The 26,283-nt window shown below is 42.3% G+C and overlaps 1 protein-coding gene across 3 annotated transcripts in view; it reads left to right on the top strand.

The window, feature by feature from the left end:
- MFSD14B (major facilitator superfamily domain containing 14B) overlaps positions 1 to 26,283 on the top strand; it is a 76,136-nt gene that overhangs the window by 35,805 nt on the left and 14,048 nt on the right. For 2 of the 3 annotated variants that reach the window (XM_059412005.1, XM_059412008.1), the window contains 3 exons: positions 4,375 to 4,437; positions 14,613 to 14,740; positions 22,212 to 22,326. In XM_059412005.1, coding sequence (XP_059267988.1) covers positions 4,375 to 4,437; positions 14,613 to 14,740; positions 22,212 to 22,326 — 306 coding nt within the window. The remainder of the gene's footprint in view (positions 1 to 4,374; positions 4,438 to 14,612; positions 14,741 to 22,211; positions 22,327 to 26,283) is intronic. The other variant, XM_059412006.1, reaches the window with a different exon arrangement.

Here is a 26,283-nt window from a genome sequence, read left to right on the forward strand (position 1 = left end):
TCTATTACGAAGTAGTTTATTATGTGATTGTAGGGCTTTTTGCTACTCTTGGCAGACCTAAGGGACCTGGGGCATTATCATTTTTTAATCCTACCCATTTGGTTCTGCAGGTATCCCATTTAGTAGTCTCAGTTCAGAGAACTCTGCTGTTTGATTCTTATGCTAGGCTCTCATAGGGAGCATTGCAGCTTTGAGAGCAAGATACAGGAACTCATTTTATAACCTTTTAAAAACCTGTTGAACTACGGCTCTTTTTCCTCCTCCAGTTCTGGGTCTTGTTTTTGTCTTGGTTTGTTTGTTAGTTTGTTTGTTTTTTAAGATTTTATTTATTTATCAGAGAGAGAAGGGGAGAGAGCGAGCACAGGCAGACAGAATGGCAGGCAGAGGCAGAGGGAGAAGCAGGCTCCCTGCTGAGCAAGGAGCCCGATGTGGGACTCGATCCCAGGACGCTGGGATCATGACCTGAGCCGAAGGCAGCTGCTTAACCAACTGAGCCACCCAGGCGTCCCTGGTTTGTTTTTTTTTTCCTGGACTCTGGAAATTTATGTTTTCAAAGATCTTTTTTTCCCTCCCACCTTCACATGTTATTGTTACTTGAGCTCTTTCAGGGTTTCCTGTCTGCTGTGTGTCATCCACTATTCCTAGCTTCCCAGGAATACTGTAAATGTAGTTTCCTAGAAGTGGAATTTTAGGTAAAAGTGCAGAATTACAGCTGTGCGTATATAATGTGTAAGCAAATACGTACATACATATATGTCTCCGTGCTTACATACATTCAGTTATTTGCTTCATTGTACCAGAAGTCAGTTCAACCCTCTAAACTTGCAGTTATTAGGAAATACCATTATAGAGGTGCTGGGTGGCTCAGGTCATTATCCCAGGGTCTTGGGATTGAGCCCCACATCAGGCTCCCTGCTTAGTGGGGAGTCTGCTTCTCCCTCTCCCTCTGCTGCTTCCCCTGTTTCTGCTTTCTTTCTGTCAAGTAAATAAATAAAATCTTAAAAAAAAAAAAAAAACCAAACCCATTATATTTAATGCTTCCAGTAGTCTTGAAGAATAAAGGCAATTTCTTCCTTAAGTTTTATTTTATATAGGAAGAAGTTAAAAATGAAAGCTTTGATTTTATCAGAAATGTTTAATATACTTTTTATTGTTAGGTTTAATTTATTATGGTAACAGTTACTGTCTTTTGTAGTTAAATTATATACTGTATTAAATTTTTTTTAATTTATCATAAAATAGAATATTACCTTTTTTTTTTTTTTAAGATTTTATTTATTTATTTGACAGAGATCAGAAGCAGGCAGAGAGAAAGGGGGAAGCAGGCTCCCTGCTAAGCAGAGAGCCCGATGTGGGGCTCGATCCCAGGACCCTGAGATCATGACCCGAGCCGACGGCAGAGGCTTTAACCCACTGAGCCACCCAGGCGCCCCTCGTTTTCCCTTATAACTGCTTTATTTTATGAAGGCTTATCTTATTTTTGACTTCTGTTTTACTTCCTTATCCAGTAAGATTTAACCGCTATCTTCTCCACTTCCCTCCAATTAGAAAAAAGCAGAAGAGGTTTGAAAAGCACTGATTGAAAATTCTTAGAGGAACTTCCTGCATCGTCTCTCACAGAGCCCGATACCCCGTCAGGTCTCTGTAGTTTACCCTTCAGCCCAATAAACGCATTCTCCATTGTTCCTATATGGATATGGTTTTGCCAAATTTAAGTGGCTGTGTTCTGTTTCTGCTGCGTCATCTGCACAAGTGAATGCCTGTTCTGGTCCTTTTGAGTGTAGAGTTGTTTTAAGGGAAGTCAGAGGACAGAGCTGGAGGCAGGGGAGGATCGACATTGGTGCCCCTTTGGCAGCAAGCAGGCAGCCCTGGAGTGGGTGTGGTGTTAACTGGCACTTCCCACCTTCTGTTTCGCTCTGGCAGAAACTGAGGAAGCCTGTGAGCAAGGGGAGTCCCAGGATTGTCTGTCTGCTCTCAGCCTCAGTTCGACAGAATATATAAGAATATATAAGGTTGTGAGGCAGTGGATACCCACACCCAATGGCATGCTCAGGATCAGAGGAACATTTTTAAAAATACATTGACTTTCTTGTGTTTTGCTGTTTCACTGTATTTTTGTGATGCATGTAACAAATGATACTGTGAAGTAGTTCTGATACTGATTTGGATCCTGTTTTCTTTAAAGAAAATTTTATATCTCTGTATCCTATGAAGTGTTATTTTTGAGATTTTGCTGAGAATTTGAGATTTTTAACTTGAGCTATTTGCTTTCATTTATTTGCTTTCTTATTTATCCAGTACAGATAGGTAGAGTTCAAATGCCACTAGCTGAGATGACAAACCTTTTCTAAACCTTAAGAATAATCTTGTTAGGAAAAGGTTGGAAACAATTTCTGTGAAGTTGTTTCATAGCATTCCATGTGAACTTACTGAAATCTGTCAGTATCTTCACCCTAATCTAGGACAGCAGTGTCAGCACAAATGAGGTGAAGAAATGTAAATACTTTGTTTATTTACCTCCTTGATTCTAATGTCATTAAGTCTTCTAATACACAATGAAAAATAAAACCTACAGGACACATCATTTTGTTGTGTGCATCACTGTTTGTTTATATTCACCATTTTCTTTGCTGTTTATTTATGTTGCATCTCCTCTTACATCTGTATTATTTTCCTTCTTCTGGAAGTACATTATTTTATATCTCATTAGGTGGAGTCCATAAGTTAGTAGACGTACTGCTGTAAGTTTTGCTAGGTTAAAAATTGTGCTCAAAGTACATTTTAGCCAGGTATAGAATTGTAGGTTAGGATTTGTCTTTTCCCTGTTATGTTGATGATAGGATAGCATGCTTTTCTGGGCTCCATTGTTACTGTTACGAAGACATTTTAACTGGAGCTCAATTGAAGGCAGTCTGTATCTCTTGCTGCATTTAGGATTTGTTATTGTTGTTGTTTTTGGTTTTCTGATTGTGAGTTTGGATTTCTTTTTATATTGCTTAGAATTTATTATGCTGCTTTAATCTCTGCCCTGATATCCATCATTGGTTTAGTTCATTCTCTGCCATTGGCTCCTGAAATGTGTCTGCCTCATTTTCATTACAAGACAAGTTTAATTGAAATTGTGTCATATTTTCTTATAGGATCCTCTGTGCCTTTTACTTTCTCTTTTATTTTTTGTCTTTTTGTCTCTCCATGCTGCATTTTGGATAGTTTCTTTTTTTTTCTTTTTTTAAGATTTTTATTTATTTGTCAGATAAAGAGAGAGAGAGCAAGGGCGTGTGCGCGACACAAGCGCACAAGCAGACAGAGGCAGGGAGAGAAGCAGGCTCCCCGCCAAGCAAAGAGCCCAATGTGGGACTCGATCCCAGGTCCCTGGGATCATGACCTGAGCCAAAGGCAGTGGCATAAGCGACTGAGCCACCCAGGCATCCCAGGATAGTTTCTTTTGACCTACTTTTGGGTTCAGTAATTCTCAGTCACGTCTAATCTTGTTAAACATATCCATTGAGTGAGTTCCTAACTTGAGTCAATATGTTTTTTTTCTGTTTTGGAATTTCTTTCTGTTCTTTTTAAAAGCTGTGTGCTTTCTTACAGCTTCTAGTTCAAAAATTTCAAGCTTATATTCTATATCTTGGAACATAGTAAAATATATATATACTATATATATATATATATATATATATATATATATATATATATAGTATATATATATTTTTAAAGATTTTATTTATTTGAGAGAGCGAGCATGCACATACCAGTGAGGGGAGGGGTAAAAGAAGAGAGGCAGGCAGATGACTTGCTAAATGAGAAGGATGACGTAGGGCTTGATCCCAAGCCCCGAGATCATGTAAATGCCCTGGTCATTGTGTTTGAAAAACATATATGTGTGGTTGATTTGAAGCCTAGATGATGCCTTTTGAGGATTGATTTTAAATTTTTTCTGTTAGATATCCAGATGTGCTACAAGTTCGGAATCACTATGATCCAAATTGAAGGCTTGGGGTTTCCTAGACTACCTAGGTCACATGAACCTGGGCTGCAGGTTCATATATTGAGCTTATATAACCTTTTGTGGTACCTGCTTAAAATTGTTAGTAGTGAAAGGTGTAGCCAATTAACAATTTATGTTTGCTGCAGATGCTTTTATAAGAAAAACACCTGAGTTCTCCTGTGTAGGTTCTTGCCTTATTTAGATTTCTGCCTCATTGTTTTTTATGTTTTCATACTTTTGGGTATTTTCCATATTTCACTGATACTTAAAGTGCTTTCATTCCAGGGTTCATCTTATTTACCTAACCTAATATTAACAGAGGCAAAAATATTACCTTTTAATTTGTTGTCGAATTTTTCTTGATGTGTGTTTGCTTTTTGTAGGTTCTACATGAAACATTTCCTCAACATACATTCCTTATGAATGGTCTCATTCAAGGTGTAAAGGTAAGAACAGTTTTTGTGTGGTTCACAAAGAACCAAAGGCAGGAATCCTTAGTAGTTTAACTCTGGATGTTTGAATGCGAGGTGGGGAAATAATCACTATTTGTTCTTGAGACCTTAATCTAAACTTTTACTTGGATTATCAATGTCATAATGAAATACAACCCAAGTCCATAAGGCATAGAATGGTTTACTGATAAAAGCAGTACTTCAGTTTTATTAACATGTACACAGCAGTTTATAAAGAGTTTATGTGAGGCTTTTAATTCCCTGCCTGTCATGTTCTTTTCTACTTTTGAGATTGACTTTGATATTGAGGAAGAAGGCAGCATCAAGATTTCATCAGCCATGTAGTAGTCTTTCGTCAGAGCTTGTTTGTGTTTTAATCAAAGCTAAGTTCTTGACCATGTAATTATTAATTCATTGTTTAATGTGACATTTATCAGAAAAGTTTATAAATCAGAGATTAAAATAGAATGTTATGTTCCAGTCCCACTTTACAGTATGATTAGTATACAGGAATAGTGTCTAATGTGTTCCTCTCAGCTTAGATGGCATTGATCTGTGAGCTGAGGAGCACGCTTCAAATTATACCCTATTATTTATTTATTTATTTATTTATTTGTCAGAGAGAGAGAGGGAGGGCAAGAAAGCGAGCACAGGCAGGCAGAGTCAGAGGGAGAAGCAGGTCCCCCGCTGAGCAAGGAGCCCGATGTGGGACTCGATCCTGGGACACTGGGATCATGACCTGAGCCAAAGGCAGCTGCTTAACCAACTGAGCCACCCAGGTGTCCCATACCCTATTTATTTATTGAATTTGCAGCTTTGAGCAGTATTATTTGTAGTGAATGACATTTATTCTTTTCCTATTTTCAAAAAGAATTTGAGAGTGCTTACAATAATGGCATTTTTATTTTTTAAAAGATTTATTTACTTTAGGGAGCATGAGCAGGGGGAGGGGCAGAGGGAGAGAGAGAGATAATCTCCAGCTGACTCCCCATTGAGCCCATTGTGACCCTATGTTTTCACTTAACCCTTGAAATACACCGAGGAGTACTAGAAATGCTGGATCATATGGTAACTTGATCGTTTTAATTGACAGCTTTCCTAACCCTCTCTCTGGCTAGTTCTATGGGTGACTTAAGTCTTGGACAACAATTTCTTCTATCTCTACACTCACTTCCTGGATGACATTATCAGACTCACCACTTTCAGCTCTCAAATATTTCCCTAGACCTTAGACTTACATAGCCAGTTGCCTTATTGACACCTCTTTTTCCTTGGCTGATAAGCATCTCAGGGTCACCGTGCTGAAACTGAGTTCCTGATCTTCCCCTTTAGCCGGACCTGCTCCCAAGTCTTCCTCATTTCGATTATTGGTCATGCCATTCTCACTCAGACCAAAATCCCTGGAGTCAGCGTTGACTCCCTTTTCTTCCCCAAACCATTCCATCAGTAGATTCTGTGTTGTGCCTCCAAAATAGATCTATAGTGAAAACATGCTCTGGTCTCCTTTCAGTAGAGATCCTGAGAAAATACAAGCCAGCTGCGGTCTTAACCAGTCCCACCGCACTCAGTTGTCTCCTCTGGCATCATCATTGTTCTCTTCTGTACTCCTGGTGACCTTTCTCTAAGCAAAGCTTCCTTAGCCTGTGCTTGCCTGAGGGCTTTGCACGTTCTGTTTTTTTCTGCTTGATTGCTTTCCCCCCACATACTGACCTCACTCTGTAAACCTGAGCTTTTCACCCAGATGTCATTTTTTAGTAAAAGCCTTTACTGACTATTGTGTTGAATAATGTAACCTGTTGTCATCACTTTAGTCCCTCTTCTCTGCTTTTTCTTCAAAAGCACTGTAATTTCACCTCTGACATGCTGTATATTTTGCTTTATGTTGTTACTGTATGTCCTTCTCAACCTTTCTCTTTAGACTAGAACCTTCTTGAAGGCATGAATTTTTGTCTGCTTTGCTTACTGCTGTCCTCAGCACCTAGAACAGTTCTTGGCAAATGACACATGTTCAGTAAATATTGTTGACTTAATATTTCTTTCTAGTCTTTTTCTACACATTTTTAAATAGTCAAGATCCAGCTTACACAGAGACTAACAATTTATCTTTGTTTTTGTATCAGCCGTCACTAATTATATAGCATAATAATTTCTCTATGACATTAAAAAATCATACGAAATATAGGCAGCCCTCTTTTTGCACATTCTGGTATGCACAGATTTCAGTTATTCAAGTTCAGTTAAAAAATACCAATCCCTGCAACAGTACAGCTCAAATCTCCCTCACTGTGGTCTGTTAACTGTGAGTAATAGCATAGAGTACGAACTGCTGCTAGCTCCTCAGTCCGCAGAACACTGCATAAATCACAGGTGAAACACCATCATCGGTAACCATTCGTGGCACTTCAGAATGTTGGTGACTGGTCACTGTGCATCTCTTAGTTCTTGCACAGAGAGCAAAGCATGCCGCTGTGTTGCCTCCTTGGCTCCAGTGATAAACCCCTGTAACACTTTACAAAAACGGATCATTGAAAAGGAACTGGCCAATAAGAGTGGAAGTGCAGTGGAGTAGTTACTGATAATGCTAGAAGTGAGATACGTGTAGAACCTCTGCAGAGTCATAGAAGAAATAGACTGGTTGGGTGTAAATCCCAAGGAACTTATTAAGATAAACTCAGCAGCATACAGGAGAACAGTGTGATGAAGATGTCCCCGGGAAGTGATGTCAGCAAAATGCTTCACACTGAAGGAACTCTCAGAGATGGTATTTCATAACACTGAGAACATAAAGGACAAAACGTTGCAAGCTGATTCAAATTTAGAAAGGCATCTGACAGTTTGCCAATGCACGGAAAATACTGACTGCACATCACATGTTATATGGCTTAGTAGGACAGCAAGCACTGTTCACGTGACTCTTGATAAGTTTTTTATAAGGAAATAAAACACTTATTTCCTAAGGTTTGAAATTACAGTCTAAATAAATATTTAGCAAATTTTTTTCTTTTCATTAGTTATTAAGAGATTAATAACATACATTAAAAGAATTATTTTAAGAAATGGACTCGGATGATTTGGGGTTAGCAAGTTTGAAATTTGTCGGGCAGGCTGAACTCAGGCAAGAGTTGATCCTATAGTCAGTCCTAAGGCAGAACTCATTCTTCTCCTGGAAACCTCAGCTTTTGCTGTTAAGGCCATCAGCTAATTGGACGAGCCTCTCCCCATATTGTTGAGGGTGATACCCTTTACTTTAAAACCAACGGCAACAAAATAACCTTCACAGGAACCCCCACACTACACTTGATGAAACAACTGGGTGCTATAGCCTAGCCAAGGTGACAGCATCACAGTAGTTGTAGCTACACTTTGTCAGAAATGTTACACCAGGGCGCCTGGGTGGCTCAGTGGGTTGAGCCACTGCCTTCGGCTCAGGTCGTGATCTCAGGGTCCTGGGATCGAGTCCCGCCATCGGGCTCTCTGCTCAGCAGGGAGCCTGCTTCCCTCTCTCCCTCTGCCTGCCTCTCTGTCTACTTGTGATCTCTCTCTGTCAAATAAATAAATAAAATCTTAAAAAAAAAAAAGATTTTAAAAAAATGTTATACCAGACTGAGAGCCAGGTGTGACTTGGCAGGTGAAGTCTCATTATGACTGCTGGTTGATAGCAGCGGGTGGACGGACTGTAATCATTTTCATCATTAAAACCAATTGGTCTGATGACCTGACGTCTGCCTTGTAACTTGTCGAAACTTTTTTTCTTCAGCAGCTATGTTTTATATGTACTTGTAATTTCTCTCTGTCAAATAAATAAATAAAATCTTTAAAAAAAAAAAAAAAAAAAAAAAAGTACACATATCAGTGTCCCAGACTCAGCAGGTCATGTGTCCAGGGTTGGTTTATGCCTAGAGTGATCAGTATGAAGAGGGTGGCGCTAAAGCAGGAAGTGATGATCTGGTCTAGCTTCGACATCACAGTGAAGGCTGGGGAAAGGCGAAAAAGTAGAAGACCCAGCAGGCCAGCTAATCGGGTGGCCCCAGGGGTTCACATGCAGATGTGCTGCTTCTCAGTCTAGACTTGACCATCAACTTTGATTAAGGAAATGGCAGGTAGAGCCTCTGCCAGGATGCTCTTCCAGGGATATTTAATATGCCAAGTTTCTGCAGTGCCCAGAGCTGCTGCTCATCTGTCTCATTCTGCTATTTAAATGAATTAAATCAGCAATAGTAGCTTAGCATAAGTAAACACGGAAACTTTTGATTTTTTTTTTTTAAGTTTATTTATTTGAGAGAGGGAGTGCGCACAAGTGAGGGTAGAGGCAAAGGGAGAGAGAGAGAATCTCAAGCAGACTCCTGCCGCGGGGCTCCATCTTACTTACAGCCCTGAGGTCACTACCTGAGCCGCTTAACTGACGGAGTTACCCAGGCGCCTCTTGATTGATGTTTTTAAGAATTAAAGAGTCCATAACAAGATATCTTTGAAGTTCCCTCACGCTACTCTTTGATGTTAGTAGGTACAGATTGGTTTCCCTAGATACATGCATACATACACACACACACACACACACACACACACACGGAATAATTCTTAATTTGGACAAAAATTTAAAGATTATCCTTTTTATTATCTGCAAATACAATTGTCAGACAACCTACTTGAGAAATGACTTCATGTTTTAAGTACAGTCTTTTCATGGTAGACTGCTAATTCATCCATTTAATAAATTAGGTGTGGGTTGCCCGGGTGGCACAGTGAAGCATTCTGCTCTTGGTTTCAGCTCAGGTCATGATCTCATAGTTGGGGGACAGAGCCCTGCATCAGCCTCCACACTCAGCATAGAGTCTGCCTGGGATCCTCTGTCCTTCCTGTTTGTGTGCTTTCTCCCCCCAACCCCCAAAATAAATAAATCTTTAAAATAAAATAAATAAAATAAACATAAGAGTACCCACAAGTGGGAAAGACGTGTGCTTTAGGTTGGAGACCCTGAAATGTTAACAGATTAAGAATTGGTTTGAATTGTGGACTTATGGTTTGGGACTCGGGTTCTGGAGCCACCTCACATCTGAGCGGAAACCTGCCTCTGCTGCTTACGAGCCTCGGGCTAGCTGCTTACCCTGATAGCGCCAAGTCACAGCGTCAGGACACGTGTGTGGAAGGTGTGGAAGAGTCTGGCATTTGTGGATCCTAGCTGTTACTGTTACTACTTTAGAACATACACTGAGGTTTCCTTTGAAGTAGGGACCTACTACTTCTAAGTAGGAAAAGTCAACTTATATTTTAATTAAAACAATTTCACTTTCATCTGCTTTTTATTTCTTCTTTCTTTTAGTTACTCTTTCCTACTTTGCTCCTTTACCTCAGAACAAAACAACATGCCCTAGCCTTCCTGCCCGTATCATTATTTCCTTGAAGGCTCTGGCACCAACTGTTGACCCTTCTCCAGCTTTGCAGTTTCACTTTTCCAAACTTTAATTGAATTAAAATCACTTTATGTGTCACATTTCTCATTTGCCCTCTTGCATTGATTGACGCGTACCCTCTGAAGGGAAGCTCTGTACTGCGCGGGGTCTCAGTGGGCCCTAAGTCAGAGGTAACCCTGTGTTAATACTGTTTTTGCGTGAAAATATTTGTTCTAGTCAGTTACACAAATAAAAACACAGTTCCATTGGTGTATGATTTTCTCTGATCTTTTAAGAAATGAGAAATTGAACAAATCTAAAATTGATCTAGAATCTAGAAAATGAACAAATCTAATTTGGGGGTAACACGTCTACATGTTGCAAGTTCCTAATAGCTTATTAAAGAATACCGAAAATTTGTCATAGTATGTGAACCTTTTCAAGGAAAAAGTGAAAATTTTCAGAAGTAGTTAAATGACTTTGTACTCTATACTGTGAAGCCATTGCTCCCTCACATTCATTTGTAAAGTTAATTATGCTATTTGAAAGAAAACAGAAAAACATTCTTAGGTTTAAAAATACTGACCCAACTGTTTCAGTCAAATATTTGCCAACTGCTTATGTTAAGGAAAACGTATGCTTAAAACTTTTATGATGGCTATATGAAGTGTAAAATTCATGTGTGTTTGCTTCAGATAAGTTTTATTTGTCATTCTATGTATGCTTTAAAATGTTACTTGGGTAATTGCATTTAATTGAACGATAAACTCTAATTAGAGCTGAAAAGTCATGTCAGAAATACTGGCCAAGGCACCTGAGTGGCTTACGTTGGTTAAGTGTCTGTTTTTGGCTCGGGTCATGCTCCTGGGGTCCTGCTCAGAGAGGAGCCTGCTTCTCCCTCCCTCTGCTGCTTCTCCAGCATGTACCCCCCCCTTCCCTCTGTCAAGTAAGTAAAATAAAATCTTTATTTTATTTATTTGACAGAGATCACAAGGAGGCAGAGAGGCAGGCAGAGAGAGAGGAGGAAGCAGGCTCCCCACTGAGCAGAGAGCCTGATATGGGGCTCAATCCCAGGACCCTGAGATCATGACCCGAGCTGAAGGCAGAGGCTTTAACCCCCTGAGCCACCCAGGCATCCCAGTTAAAATAAAATCTTAAAAAAAAAAGTAAAAGAAAAAATACTGGCCAATTAATTATGCCACTGTACACACCCACGTCTGCTGGGAAGTTAACTAACTGTAGCAACTGTGTGAGCCGTTGGTGAATTTTGCCATCTGCACCCAGACTCCTACACACCGTGTTGCATCTCGTACTGGTTGGGCTGGGACAGCATAGTACTCACTGATCCTCATTATGTTTGGATTTTATGTTTGCAAATCCACCTACTCAGTGAGTTTATCTGTGACCCCAGATCAGCACAGTGATTCCGTGGTCATTCATATCCCCTTGGGTGAGGGGGAAGGTCAGGTACCAGCCCCTCATTTCTAGCTGAGTTCAAATTTCTGTTTGTTTGAGGTTTTACTCTGTACCTGTGTCCTTGTGGTCCATTTAGTGCCACGTTTTTTGCATCTTCGTGTCTTTTGTTGGTGATTTGGCTATTTAAAATGTACCCAAGGGTAGGGCAGCAGTGCTGACTAGTATCTTTAAGCATGGGAGGTTGTGATGTGCCTTAAGGAGAATATACTATCAGATGAGCCTCATTCAAGGCATGAGTCATGGTGCTGTTGATTTATTAGAGTTCAGTGTTCAGCGGTCAACAATATATATTAAGGATAGTGTCTTTAAAGAGAAACACACATAAATCATGGTTGTGTATTGATCAGTTAATGGAATTAGGTGACCAGAGCCTTACAGGAAGCTAAGGAGCAGTGGCTCCACGTTCTCTAGTTCAGTGTTTCTCGCAACCTTATAAAACATAACCGCTGTAGGTAATGAGAATCAGCGGTATTTCTGATCAAGAAAAGGGGTCTGAGGTCTGTCTGGTGTTACTTTTTAAACATTTTGTTCTCATTTGCAGATTCTGTCAGGATACAAATACCCTCAGTCTTTTGCTCTCACAATGTGGCCTGATAGCATCTGGGGCCAGGTCGGGTAGTAAAGACATCACTCTGGCGTAGGAAAAGTGATTTTTAGAAATTCATGTTTTCCAACGAGCCAAGTACAGTTGACCTTGAACAGCCCAGGTTTGAATTGCATGGGTTCACTTGCAGACTTTTTTTCTTTTGGCTCTCATGTATTTTTGGTTACGATCTTCCTAACATTTTCTTTTCATTAGCTTACTTTAACAATACAGTATGTAATACATAAAATATACAAATAATATACAAAATACCATTAATCAACTGTTTACATTATTGATAAAGCTTCTGGTCAACAGTTTAATTTTGGGGAAGTCAAAAATTCTGTGTGGATTTTTTTTTTAAAGATTTTATTTATGTGAGAGAGTACACAAGCAGAGGAAGAGGGAGAAGCAGACTCCTCCCCCGCTGAGCAGGGAGCCCGACGTGGGGCCTGATCCTAGGACCCTGGGATCATGACCCGAGGCAAAGGCAGACACCTAACGACTGAGCCACCCAGGTGCCCCCATATGTGGATTTTTGACCACATGATGTAGAGGGTGTTGGTGCCCCAAACTGTGTTCTTCAGGGGTCAGCTGCATGAGATTGTATGTTAGAATCTTAATTAAAAAGGTGGTCTGGTGCCTGGGTGCCTCAGTTGGTTAAGCAACTTCCTTCAGCTCAGGTTATGATCCTGGAGCCCCGGGATGGAGTCCCGCATTGGACTCCCAGCTCCACGGGGAGTCTGCTTCTCCTCTGACCTCCCCTCTCATGCTCTCTCAAATAAATAAATAAAATCTTTAAAAAGTCTCTAAAAAAAAATCTTCTAGGTTGTCCCAGAAGATGTTTTCAGTATCTATTCCTGTTACTAAGAATTTGATTAAAATAATATTTTTAATGGATGAATTACCATTTAAAATCCATAATCTGGAAGACAGTATTTTCTTTTTCTGTAAAAACTATGTTACTTTAAATATTTATTTAATGTTTGGCCTTTTAAAAAGATTTTATTTATTTACTTTTCAAAGAGAGAGGGAGAGAGAGCACAAGCAGGGGAGTGGCAGACAGGGGGGGAAGCAGGCTCCCCACTGAACAAGGAGCCCGATGCGGGACCCAATCCCAGGACCCTGAGATCATGACCTGAGCCAAAGGCAGACGCTTAAGGGACTGAGGCACCCAGCCATCCCGCCTTCTCATTTTTTTGTTTAAAAATGGCATATTTTAAAACATTGTGTGAAGTCTCAAGTGTGGGAAGTGTATGCGGGCACAGCGAAGTCCCGTTGGCACAAAGGAAAATGGCATATCCGAAAACTAAGAAGTACTACATATAGCCAAGCACAGAATGTGCGTTAGGTGCCGGATTTTGGAGGGTACTGTGTGTATGCAATGCTGAGCAATTTCAGATACACAGCAGCAGGAAGTATAATGAACACCCATGTACTTACCACCCAGTTTCATTATTTATCAACATTTTCCTACTCTTGTCTCCTCTGTCTCAGTTTTCCCCTACTTATTTTTTTTTTTTTTTTTGTAAAAGCTAAGTTCAGAAACTCATTATTTCACCCATAAGTACCCGCTGAAAAATTTTAAACTGGGCACAGTGGAGGCTATGGCAGGGTTTTAAAGATTTTTTATCATTATTTTAGAGCGAGTATGAATGAGGGGGAGGAGCAGAGAGGGAAGAAGGAGAGACTAAGCAGTCCCTGCACGGAGTTCAGAGCCCGATGCAGGGCCCAGTCTCATGATCCCGACATGACCCGAGCTGAAACCAACGGTCAGACGCTTAAGTGACTGAGCTCCCCCAGGTGCCCCAAGACCACCCAAGACCAGGGTTTAAAGAAGGGATCCTAACAGAGATTTGCAGCTCATAAGGGGAGCACATCCTGTAGGGAGGGTCAGGGTCGGGGCCAAGTAGGCAAGAAAGTGTCCTCACTGCAGCACAGGATTTGGAGCTGTGCATATAATTAAGTTTCTGGCCTCTTCCTGCATGCTTGGTGTGTGTTCATCTCATGGGCCATCTGTACGTGTACATAGTTCATATCACTGCTTCTCCAGAAAAATAAGCCCCACCCCGCCATTTTCCATTTTCTAACAGCTTGCTTAGAGATTCGTTAGGATGGTTTTTTTTTCATTTCCAGTCCTGTTTTTATTTGGGCAATAAACAAGTGAAATTGTAATGGTAAATTGACGGCTCTGGGCAGTTAGCCCATGGTAATGGGCTGACTTGTAATGATGTAGGGTTTTTCATTGTTCAGTTATCCACTGTGTAGTACATCATCAGTTTTTGATGTAGTGGTCAGTGATTCATGAATTGCGTACAACACCCAGTGCCGTCGCAGTGTGCGCGCTCCTTAATACCCATCACCCAGCTACCCCATCCCTCTCCTTTCTCCCCTCTGAAACCCTCCGCTGTTTCCCAGAGCCCATAGTTTCTCATAGTTCCTCTCGCTTTCTGATTTCTCCCCCTTCAGTTTTCCGTTCCTTCCCCAGTGGTCCTCCGTGCTATTCCTTATGTTCCACATATGTCTAAACATATTATAATTGTCTTTCTCTGCTTGACTTACTTCATTAGAATGTTTTTAAATGACACTTTATATTTAATGTATCAAATTAATCTGTTTTGGGGCCAGTGAAATAAATTGGAGCATTCAGAAAGTAAGAATTACAAGTGATTGGGGGACCACATTGTAAATTTGACCTTTGTTTCTGCTTTCCTATCCAGGGCCTGCTGTCTTTTCTGAGTGCCCCCCTCATAGGCGCTCTGTCTGATGTGTGGGGCAGGAAACCCTTTCTCCTCGGCACCGTGTTCTTCACCTGCTTCCCAATTCCACTGATGAGGATCAGCCCTTGGTGAGTGGCTTTGTTTTGGGTCACATGTGAATAATACGTCTGCAAAGCATTTCTTAACCATTTCAAAGCAGTTGATACTTGTATTTATATTTGATCTCTTTGGTAATACTGAAAGCCAATTTGGGCTCTAAGATATTTAAAGATGTCGCTAAGGGGGGGTGCCTGGGTGGCTCAGTGGGTTCAAGCCTCTGCCTTCGGCTCGGGTCATGATCCCAGGGTCCTGGGATCAAGCCCTGCATCGGGCTCTCTCTGCTCAGCAGGGAGTCTGCTTCCTCCTCTCTCTCTGCCTGCCTCTCTGCCTACTTGTGATCTCTCTCTGTCAAATAAATAAATAAAAATCTTAAAAAAAAAAAGGTCTCTAAGAGCAGCTGTTGTTGCCATCAGGTCAGTTAAAGGATTGGGTCCTGGGAGGGGCTGATAGTCCCTGTAGTCACCCCTTTGGCTCAGCTGACTGCAAATGTGTTGTCATCTCACTGCTCTCTAGGGCACCAATGAAAAAAGTTTACATCAGTAGACACGAGTCACTTGAGTACACGGTAGTGAGACCAAGAGACTGTTCTAAATCATAATGTGAATTTGATCTTATTTTTTCTTGATAAATAGGGAGAGAATACTTAACATATAACTAAATACCAAAGATGGTTTGGAATTTGCACCTGAGCTGTACCTTAGTTGTTTTTCTTGGTTTCAGAATATGGTATTTGGCCAAAATTTCTGTTGCTGAGCTGCTTATCCTAAGGTGTGAAGAACACACCTTAAAATGAAAAGTTGTGGGGCGCCTGGGTGGCTCAGTGGGTTAAGCCGCTGCCTTCGGCTCAGGTCATGATCTCAGGGTCCTGGGATCGAGTCCTGCATCGGACTCTCTGCTCTGCAGGGAGCCTGCTTCCTCCTCTCCCTCTCTCTGCCTGCCTGTCTGCCTGTGTGTGATCTCTGTCTGTCAAATAAATAAATAAAATCTAAAAAAAAAAAAAAGAAAAAAAGAAAAGAAAAGTTGTGCATTATAAGTTAATGCATTAATATTTCTTTTTTGGATCATGTGAAAATGTCCTTATTTGATCATATGATAATTTTATATCAGTATTTGTTACATTATAAATATGTTGGTTTAGTGTAGTCCTTTCATTTTCTGCGAGATGATGAATTTTTATTAAATAATTATTGAGTCTTTCCGAGAACAAGTCATGCTTTTCCATGCTTTTCCAATAAATGAGGGCTTTTTTTAATGTCCTCTCAATATCTTAAAATATTTTTTTGTTAGATTTTCCACTGATTTTGCCTCTTCCCTTCTCATTTTCATACTGTTGCTTTTGCTTATATTGATTAATGACTAATGCTAAATAAAAGTGATAATGGACTTAACATCTCATGTATATAAAGCAAATACTGTAATGTTTCATCATTTGAGTGTTCAGTGCATTGAAAAATATTACTATGAAGAATTATATTAATAGATTTTTTTTTTAATTTTTATTATGCTAAGTTAGTCACCGTGCTTAGTTGGTCATCATTAGTCATTAGTCCTTGATGCAGTGTTCCATGATTCATTGTTTGCGTATAACACCCAGTGCTCATTGCAATACGTGCCCTTAATACCCATCACGAGGCTAATCCATCCCCATCCCACTCCCCTCTGAAACCCTAAGTTTCCCGGAGTCCATAGTCTCTCATGGCTTGTCTCCCCCTCCGATTTCCCCCACTTCATTTTTCCCTTCCTATTCCTAATGTGCTCTGTGCTATTCCTTATGTTCCACATATAAATGAAACTGTATGATAATTATTTTTCTCTGCTTGACTTACTTCACTCAGCAGAATCCCCTCCAGTTCCATCCATGTTGATTTAGAGGTAGGTGTTCACCCTTTCTGATGGCTCTGTGGTAGTCCACTGTATATACACACCACATCTTTATCCATTCGTCTGCTGAAGGGCATCTCAGCTCCTTCCACAGTTTGGCCGTTGTAACATTGCTGCTGTGAACATTGGGTGTATGTGCCCTTTTTTTCACTACATCTGTATATTTGGGGTAAATACCTCGTAGTGCAGTGGCTAGGTCATAGGGCAGCTCTGTTTTTTATTTAACTTCTTGAGGAACCTCTACTGTTTTTCTTTCTTTCGTTCTTTCTTTAATTTTTTTATTAAAAAAATTATTATTGGGGCGCCTGGGTGGCTCAGTGGGTTAAGCCGCTGCCTTCGGCTCAGGTCATGATCTCAGGGTCCTGGGATCGAGTCCCGCATCGGGCTCTCTGCTCGGCAGGGAGCCTGCTTCCCTCTCTCTCTCTCGCTCTGCCTGCCTCTCCATCTACTTGTGATTTCTCTCTGTCAAATAAAAAAAAAAAAAAAAAAAAAAAATTTAAAAAAAAATTATTATTATTATTTTTTAATTTATTTGACAGACAGAGGTCACAGGTAGGCAGAGAGAGAGGAAGGAAAGCAGGCTCCCTGCTGAGCAAAGAGCCCGACTCGGGGCTCGATCCCAGGACCCTGGGATCCTGAGCCGAAAGCAGAGGCTTTAACCCACTGAGCCACCCAGGCACCCCTCTACTGTTTTTCCAAAGTGGCTGCACCAGCTTGCATTCCCACCAACAGTGTAGGAGGGTTCCCCTTTCTCCACATCCTCACCAACGTCTGTTGTTTCCTACCTTGTTAATTTTAGCCGTTCTAACTGGTGTAAGGTGGTATCTCATTGTGGTTTTTTTTGTTTTTTTTTTTTAAAGATTTTATTTATTTATTTGTAAGAGAGAGAGAGAGTGAGAGCAAGCACAGGCAGACAGAGTGGAAGGCAGAGTCAGAGGGAGAAGCAGGCTCCCTGCGGAGCAAGGAGCCCGATGCGGGACTCGATCCCAGGACCCTGGGATCATGACCTGAGCCGAAGGCAGCTGCTTAACCAACTGAGCCACCCAGGCGTCCCCTCATTGTGGTTTTGACTTGAATTTCCCTGATGGCTCATGATATAGAACATTTTTAATGTGTCCGTAAGCCATTTGTATGTCATCTTTGGAGAAGTGTCTGTTTGTTCATGTCTTATGCCCATTTCTTGACTTGAAAATTTGGTTTTTGGGTGTTTGGAAAGTTCTTTATAGATCTTGGATATCAGCCCTTTATCTGTAGTATCATTTGCAAATATCCTCTCCCATTCCGTAGGTTGCCTCTTTGTTTTGTTGACTCTTTCCTTTGCTGTGCAAAAGACTTCTATCTTGATAAAGTCCCAAAAATTCATTTTCACTTATGTTTCCCATGCCTTCAGAGACATATCTTGCAAGAAGTTGCTGTGGCCGGGGCGCCTGGGTGGCTCAGTGGTTTGGGCTGCTGCCTTTGGCTCGGGTCATGATCTCAGGGTCCTGGGATCGAGCCCCGCATCGGGCTCCCTGCTCCGCAGGAAGCCTGCTTCCTTCTCTCTCTCTCTCTCTCTCTGCCTGCCTCTCTGCCTGCTTGTGATCTCTGTCTGTCAAATAAATAAATAAAATCTTTAAAAAAAAAAAAAAAAAAAGAAGTTGCTGTGGCCGATGTCGAAGAGGTTACTGCCTATGTTATTCTCTAGGATTTTGATGGATTCCTGTCTCGCATTGAGGTCTCTCATTCATTTTGAACTTATCTTTGTGTATGGTGTAAGAGGATGGTCCATTTTCATTCTTCTGTATATAGCTGTCCAGTTTTCCCAGCACCATTTATTGAAGAGACTGTCTTTTTCTCCATGGGATATTTTTCCTGCTTTATCAAAGATTAGTTGACCTTAGAGTTGAGGGTCTATATCTGGGCTCTCTTCTGTTCCATTGATCTGTGTGTCTGTTTTTGTGCCAGTACCATGCTGTCTTAGTGATCATAGCTTTGTAATGTAGCTTGAAATCAGGCAACCTGATGCCCCAGCTTGTTTATCTTTTTCAGTATTTCCTTGGTGATTTGGGGGTCTTTTCTGGTTCCATACAAATTTTAGGATTGTTTGTTCTAGCTCTTTGAAAAATGCCAATGTTATTTTGATAGGGGTTGAAAGATTGCTTTGGGCAACACAGACATTTTAACAATGTTTATTCTTCTAGTCCATGAGCATGGAATGTTTTTCCATCTTTTTGTGTCTTCTTCAGTTTCTTTCATAAGTGTTCTGTAGTTCCTTGAGTATAGATCCTTTGCCTCTTTGGTTAGGTTTATTCCAAGGTATCTTAGGGGTTTTGGTGCTATTATAAATGGAATCGATTCTCTAAATTTCTGAATCTACAGTTATATTATCAGTGTATAGAAAAGCAACTGATTTCTGTGCCCTGATTTTGTATCCTGCCACATTACTGTATTGCTATATGAGTTCTAGTAATTGGGGCATGGAGTCTTTTGGGTTTTCCACATAAAGTATCGTGTCATCTGCTATGAGAGTTTGACTACTACTTTGCCAATTTGAATACCTTTTATTTCTTTTGTTGTCTGATTGTTGTTGCTAGGACTTCTAGTACTATATTGAAGGAAAGTGGTGAGCATGGGCACCCTTGTCATGTTCCTGATCTTAAGGGAAAAGCTCTCAGCTTTTCCCCATTGAGAATGATACTCGCTTTGGGCTTTTCATAGATGTTTTTTATGAATTTGAGGAATGTTCCCTCTATCTATATACTCTGAAGACTTTTAATCAGGAAAGGATGCTGTAATTTTTTTTTTTAAAAGGGATGCTGTAATTTGTCAAATGCTTTTTCTGCATCAATTGAGAGGACCATATGATTGTTGTCTCTTCTCTTACTAGTGTGTCATATTGATTGATTTGTGAATGTTGAACCACCTTTGCAGCCCAGGAATAAATCACACATGGCTGTGATGGATAATCCCCCCCCCCTTTTTTTTTAAAGATTTTATTTATTTTATATGACAGACAGAGATCACAAGTAGGCAGAGAAGCAGGCAGAGATAGAGGGAAGAGGAAGCAGGCTCCCTGCTGAGCAGAGAGCCTGATACGGGGCTCGATCCCAGGACCCTGGGATAATGACCTGAGCCGAAGGCAGAGGCTTTAACCCACTTAGCCACCCAGGCGCCCCGGATAATCCTTTTAATGTACATTTGGATCCTGCGGGCTAGGATCTTGTTGAGTATTTTGGCATCCATGTTCATCTTGGTCTGTAATTCTCCTTTTTGATGGGGTCTTTGCCTGGTTTGGGGGTCAGGGTAATGCTGGGCTCATGAATTAGTTTGGAAGTTTTCCTCCTGATTCTGTTTTTTGAAACAGCTTCAGGAGAATAAGTATTATTTCTTCTTTAAATATTTGGTAGAATTTTCCTGGGAATCTATCAGGCCCTAGACTCTTGTTTTTTGGGAGGTTTTTGATCACTGCTTCAAAAGATAGTTCATTCTTCTGCCTCGTTTACCCTGGCAGTCAGAGTACCCAGTGTAGACTGCATTTCATTCATATTATTTTCATGTTTGGCCTAATTAGATCTCATTTCTGCTCTTAGAGATTCTATGTCTTTGCTAATATTTTTCTCAAACCTAAATATCAACTTCATAATTGTTGCTCTGATGTCAGTTTCTGACATCTTGGTTATATCCATATCCATTAGGTCTGTGGCAGAGGCCACGATCTCTGATTCTTTCCTTTATTGGGGGTTCCTCCACTTAGTCCTTCTGTTGTGGGGGGTGGTTGAGGGAATGTACAGAGTCCGAAGTATTAAGCACGACCCAAGCAAGATGCACCTGTTTTATAGGGACCTTAGGGTTGTCAGCCTCTTGTTCCAGCCTGTCTTCTAGGGATGGGCCTGCTGCAGCTGTTACTCAGGCAACCCTGCTGGGGCAGAGCTGCCATGCTCCTGTTGGGCTGCGGGGTGTGGGCTCAGTGAAAACTGGTTTTGGTGGGCTTTTGTTCCATGGCTGCTTTCCCAGGCGGCTTTCCGCGTTTCTTCAAGAGTCAGAACAGTAGTGACCACATCCAAACCTGTCTCAAGACAGAGAAATCGCAGTCTGCTCTTCACTGAGCTCTCCAGGCCACACTGTCTCCATTTCTGTCTGCACTGCTAAAACCCACAGCCTCCCCAGTCCTCCACAGTCTGCACGCCACAGCAAAACTCCCAGTGGTGAGAGCCAGGGCCGGGCATGTCTCTGCCCTTTGTGCTTCTAAAACCACAAGCCACCCCCAGTTTCGCACGCACACCTGTAGCTCCTGGATCCTGTCTGGGGCCTGCACTAAAGTCTCTTCCTGGCCACCACAGGTCCACCAGTCTCTACCTGGTTCCCCGCACGGGGCGCTCTTGTGCTCCTGTGTTATATCACCTTCCCAGCGCCAGCGTATGGCGGCTTCCTCTCCCTTCTGCTTATCTTCCAGTATCTGCGCAGCATCACGGCTCCTCACCTCATACCTTGAGATTGTTGGAGATATTCTGTTTGTGGAGATCCAGATATATATTCTTACATCTCAGGCTGATTTGTGAGTGTTCAGAATGGTTTGGTAGATACCCAGCTAAATTCAGGGGACTGATTGAAATACTCCCCTGCCCTTTTTCCCGATCCCCTTATATTATTTTCTAATAATATATTTCTAATAATTATTATTAGATTTTCTAATACTGAAATATCCTTGTGTCTCAGGACAAACCCTACATTTTGTTCTGTGGAATTTTGTTTCGTCGTATCTTTTTCTTTTTTTTTTTAAGATTTTTTTTTTTTTTTTTTGACAGAGAGAGAGAGGGATGACAAGTAGGCAGAGAGGCAGGCAGAGGGACAGAGGGGAAAGCAGGCTCCCTGCTTCCGAGCAGAGAGCCTGATGTGGGACTTGATCCCAGGACCCTGAGATCATGACCTGATCTGAAGGCAGAGGCTTAACCCACTGAGCCACTCAGGCGTCCCTTGTTTCGTCGTATCTTAACTAGATTTCTTTTAAAGCATCTGTGCCTGTGAATGAAATTTTAGTCTTAAATGCATTAATATTGTTATGATTTCTGCTTTTATATAGCTCTTTTACTTATTTTTAAGATTCTGAGACAGAGCGAGCATGCGCATGTGTGTGCAAGAGCGGGGTGGGGGGGGCAGAAGGAGAAGAGAGCGTTACTCCCCGCTGGCCAGGGGGCCCCGCATGAGGCTGAGTCCCAGGACCCGGAAATCATGACCTGAGCCGAAGGCAGACACTTGACCAGCAGAGCCACCCAGGCGCCCCTGTGTAGTAGCTCTTTTAAGTTATTTGCTGTATGTGTCTTTTTCTTAGCTAAAGCCAGGAAAATTTAAGTTTTTCTCTCTCTTTTATTGGCTGCCTTTAAAACCATATCCCCGTACTCTTTCATTTTTTTCAGCTGCGTGTGCTGACTCCCTTTAAGCAGTTACAGACTTGGTGTGTTTCTGCTTCTTCCCCATCTTATCATTTTATTAGTTGTCCTTTGTATCTTTAAATATACATATACATGTATTTGTTTTTAAATTTATTTTTTGGTTTATAATCTTTACATGATACTTTGGTTCTGATTATAAAAATGTATGCACACTACCTTTCTCCTGGTCATTAAAATAATCTTTTTATAGGTGGTACTTTGCGATGATTTCTGTGTCTGGAGTCTTCTCGGTCACATTCTCTGTGATATTTGCCTATGTAGCTGATGTCACTCAAGAACACGAGCGAAGTACTGCTTATGGATGGGTAAGAGTACAGTTTATGTTTTTTAACCAGAGAAGTAATTAGCATCCTATTTAAAAATGTATTGGAAAGTAAGATTTAAAATAAGCTACAAATACTGATTTACATAAGAGAAAATCTAAAGCAATTGAAGTTTTAAAAGGAGATTTATGAAGTTTAAAATAGCAAGATGGAAATTACTAGTAATATATCCTCTGGCTTTAGGGTGGGAAATTTGGCAGGAATGTGTGAGTTGTCAGCTGCAAAATTATTTCAGAAGTTGATTTGATTTGTTTATTTTAGCTTATCTCTTGAGGAAATATAAATAATAAACAGGTGCTAAGCACATAAGTCCCTGCGAAGCTCGTTGGTCGGAGAGATGCTGCATCTCAGCCCTGCTAATCCACTGTTAACTGCATTGCTGGTTGTGTGTCTTCGATGCTTCTTTGGCAGATGGTACTGTAGAGAAAGGAATTTATTCGGCACATGATTGTTGAGTGCGTGACACGAGTTGTAGGAGACCTTGTTTTTGGATAGTTGAGTATTAGAGAATCATTTCTAATTTTCTGAGGTGGGATTATGGCTTTATGGTTCTGCAGGGGAAGACAGACGTGTACAAGAGGACAGGCTGAAGCCCTTGAGGTCAGAGTGTCAGGACTAGAGTGGCTGGGGGCGGGGAGGGAGATGCCCTGCGAGCTTCTGTGGGTGTGTGTCCGGGCGTGAACTTGCTGAGGCACGTGGCAGTTGTTGAGGGGCGGCATTTTCCCTTCTTCTCTTCTAGGTTCGTTGGCTACCCTAGTCATAATTAAATTGACATCAAACAGATTACCAGGGGGGAAACGTTTAATTTTGTACAGAGCTCCACAAAGACCTGAGAGACCCAAGGGCAGTTGGGCGGTTGGAGCTGGTGTGCCATCCTGCGCTGAGGAGAAAGGGGGGTGGGGCCTGGGGCTTCAGAGGGAAAGAAAGCCGTTCCCAGGAAGAGGAGAAGAGCAAATGTTTGGTAAATAAATGTTTGCCATGCCATGCAAATAACCCTTTCTGATATAAAAAGTTATTTCGGGCAGTTATTTAGGAAGGTTGGCCCCCTATCTAAATTCTTTCAGGCTCTAAAAGAGAAGCCAAAAAGCTTGCCCTGAGGCCATAACCCCCTGAACTGGCCCGATCTCATCTGATCTCAGGAAACCTTCCCCGAGCCTGCTGGGTCTTCCTTGCCTTCGCCCAGAACAGTCTGCGCGCAGAGCGGTGTAGCGGGGGTGGCGCCTTCTCCCCGTCCGCGCGCACCGGCTCTTCTCTCGGCTCTTCTCTCGGCTTCCTGTGTTGGGAAGTGAGAAAAGGTGGAAGAAGCAAAATCGGCCTGGGTTCCTGAGCAAGTTGTAGGAGGACTGAAGGCCAGAAACCCGGGTTCCTTCTCTCTTTTCCCAAGCCTTTCTCTTTCTCTCGAATCCTACTACTTCCCGGAAGACGGTGAGGAGGCATAGTTGTACAGAGGCCCGTCACTGCTGTTCCTTAACACACCGCAGCAGCCCTCACTCGGCTGACTTCAGACGTTAGTTTAAAGCCTTCGTCAGCACTGCCTCCCGTCCGCCTGCTTCTGCCGGCTCTCCCCGGCCTTCGCCTCCCACCCGGACGGCCCCTCCTGCCGCATCCTGAGAGGGCTCGGGCCGCCATCCCCAGAAGGCCGTGCAAGAGCGCAGAGGGACAGGCTGCTCGGAGCCTTCCAAAAAGGCGGGGGGTCGCAGGGTGGCTCGGAACAGCAGAGTTGAGAACGGGCCAGAAGCCTCATTCACCATGTTTGTGCAGCTTTTCTACATGATGGGAAATACCCATTGAGATAGTCATTTCCCATCAGTTTGTTTTTAACCCAAACCCTGACTTGGTCATAGGAGTCAGGACGTTGGCCAGTGACTAACCTTTATGTGTACCCTAAGTTGTCAGGTGTTAAGATGACAGAACTTAAAAAAAAAAGAAAGAAAGTTTGCAGGCTGCTGTTGCTTACGGATACAGGAGGATTTACTGCCAGTTATCTACAAGACCGGCGAGTCTGGCTGGGGTTTTAGATCCGTTCACGACCGTGTGAAGTACCCCTTCCCCCTCCATGCGGCTCCCACTACACCAAGACGGCGCGGTTCTTTTATTTTTTTTTTTTTAAGAGATTTTATTTATTTATTTGACAGAGAGTGATGACAAGCAGGCAGAGAGATAGGAAGAAGCAGGCTCCCTGCCGAGCAGAGAGCCCGATGCGGGGCTCGATCCCAGGACCCTGAGATCATGACCTGAGCCGAAGGCAGCGGCTTAACCCACTGAGCCACCCAGGCGCCCCGACAGCGGCGGTTCTTTCAGGGCCGCGGCGAGGAGTTGTTCCGTGAACCGCTTTCCGGGGCCGCACGGAGGGTGAGGGCCGTTGGGGATGGAGGCGCCCGTGCGGACGACGGAACAGAGCTGCTCGGAGTTCTAAGAAAGATACAGCGTTTTGCATAGCAGTTCGCGGTGTCATGGAGCCAGAAACTCAGTCCTGCAGAAGGTGCTCGAGAGGAACAGCCTGAGGAGGGGGGGGGGGGGGGGGCGCTGCCGCCGCTCTCGGCCCTTCCTGACACTTGGAACCTGGCCACCAGCTTTTTTCCTTTTATTTCCATATTCCACGTGATTAAATTGGCTCCCAGAATACTTACTATTATTACATAGAGAGTTTCACTTTAAATTCTTACTATTTCTCACCATGAAATCTCTCTACATTTGACTGTTCGCGTATTTGAAGCAGCTCATCTCTCAGGGGCTGCACTCAGGGCGGAGACGACAGAGGCGCACTGCGGCCGGGAGCACTGCGGCCGGGAGCGGCCGGAGGAGGGACTCCGGGGCGCCGAGGGGCCAGTGAAGTCAGGGCTGCGCCAGGAGGCCTTGCGGGCCTGGCCTCGGTGCTGACGCATCTGCCCTGCTCTGCCAGCTGTGGTCCTTTATGGGGCTTTCGGCTCTGATTCGGATACACCGAATCTGAAGTCCCACGCTCTTTTTTTTTTTTTTTTTTTAAGATTTATTTTATTTGAGAGAGAGCGAGAGAGAGAAGCAGACTCCGTGCTGGGCAAGGACCCTGAGAGCATGACCTGAGCTGAAATCAGGAGTCGGACACTTACCCGACTGAGCCATCCAGGTGCCCCCTAAACTCATTTCTTAAACTCTGTTTGGAAAGCTTAGAGGAAGGATTCTCACTAAGATTTCTGCCTCTGCCAGTTTGAGGTTTTCTCTGTAGCAGTTTACAAATAACGAAATTATGGAAATACTAGAAAACAGGGTACTTTCTCAGAGCAGTGTTGCAGGGTGCGTCACACGGAAGGGAACGATGAATTAGAAAGTGACAGTGGTTGGGATGTCCGCATCATTTATAGATGAGCATTCGTCTCCGTCCATCGGAAGTAGCTGCTGGAGCCCTTCCCACGTTTTCTGAGGAGGAGCTTAGTAGAATGCAGTCATTTTCCATTCAAAACTCACGTATCAGGTGTGTTCATACATATTAAATCATTGTCCTAGGATAATAAATTTAATTCCATTGTTTGTAATGACCGAATCTTGAGTTAGTGAAAAATTTTTGTTTTAGAAAGTGTCCATTTGGCTAGAAGACAATTATGATGGAAAACGTCATTTTGACAAATGATGAAACAATTCTTGTTTTCTTCTTTAAATTCAAGTGATTGTTAGATCCTTTAAACTTGGAATGCTGTGGGATTATCAAAAGCAGTTTCAGTTGAAATGAAGCAGCTGTAAGTCTAACCATATGCACATTTTGGTCGGAAAGATGAGAGATTAGAAAATGGCTCCCATTCGTGCTCATCATATGAACGGAAGAGTTACTTAGGAATAACAGAGAACACTGGGAGATGGAGAATTTAAGTGAGTTGGGGGAAATCAGGAGGAGACTGAGAAACAAGTTGAGGGTTTTGGAGGGAAGGGGGTGGGAAAAAGAGCCTGGCGGTGGGTATTCAGGAG

Source organism: Mustela nigripes, chromosome 9 (assembly GCF_022355385.1).
Source record: "Mustela nigripes isolate SB6536 chromosome 9, MUSNIG.SB6536, whole genome shotgun sequence".
NCBI classification, from domain to species: Eukaryota; Metazoa; Chordata; class Mammalia; order Carnivora; family Mustelidae; genus Mustela; species Mustela nigripes.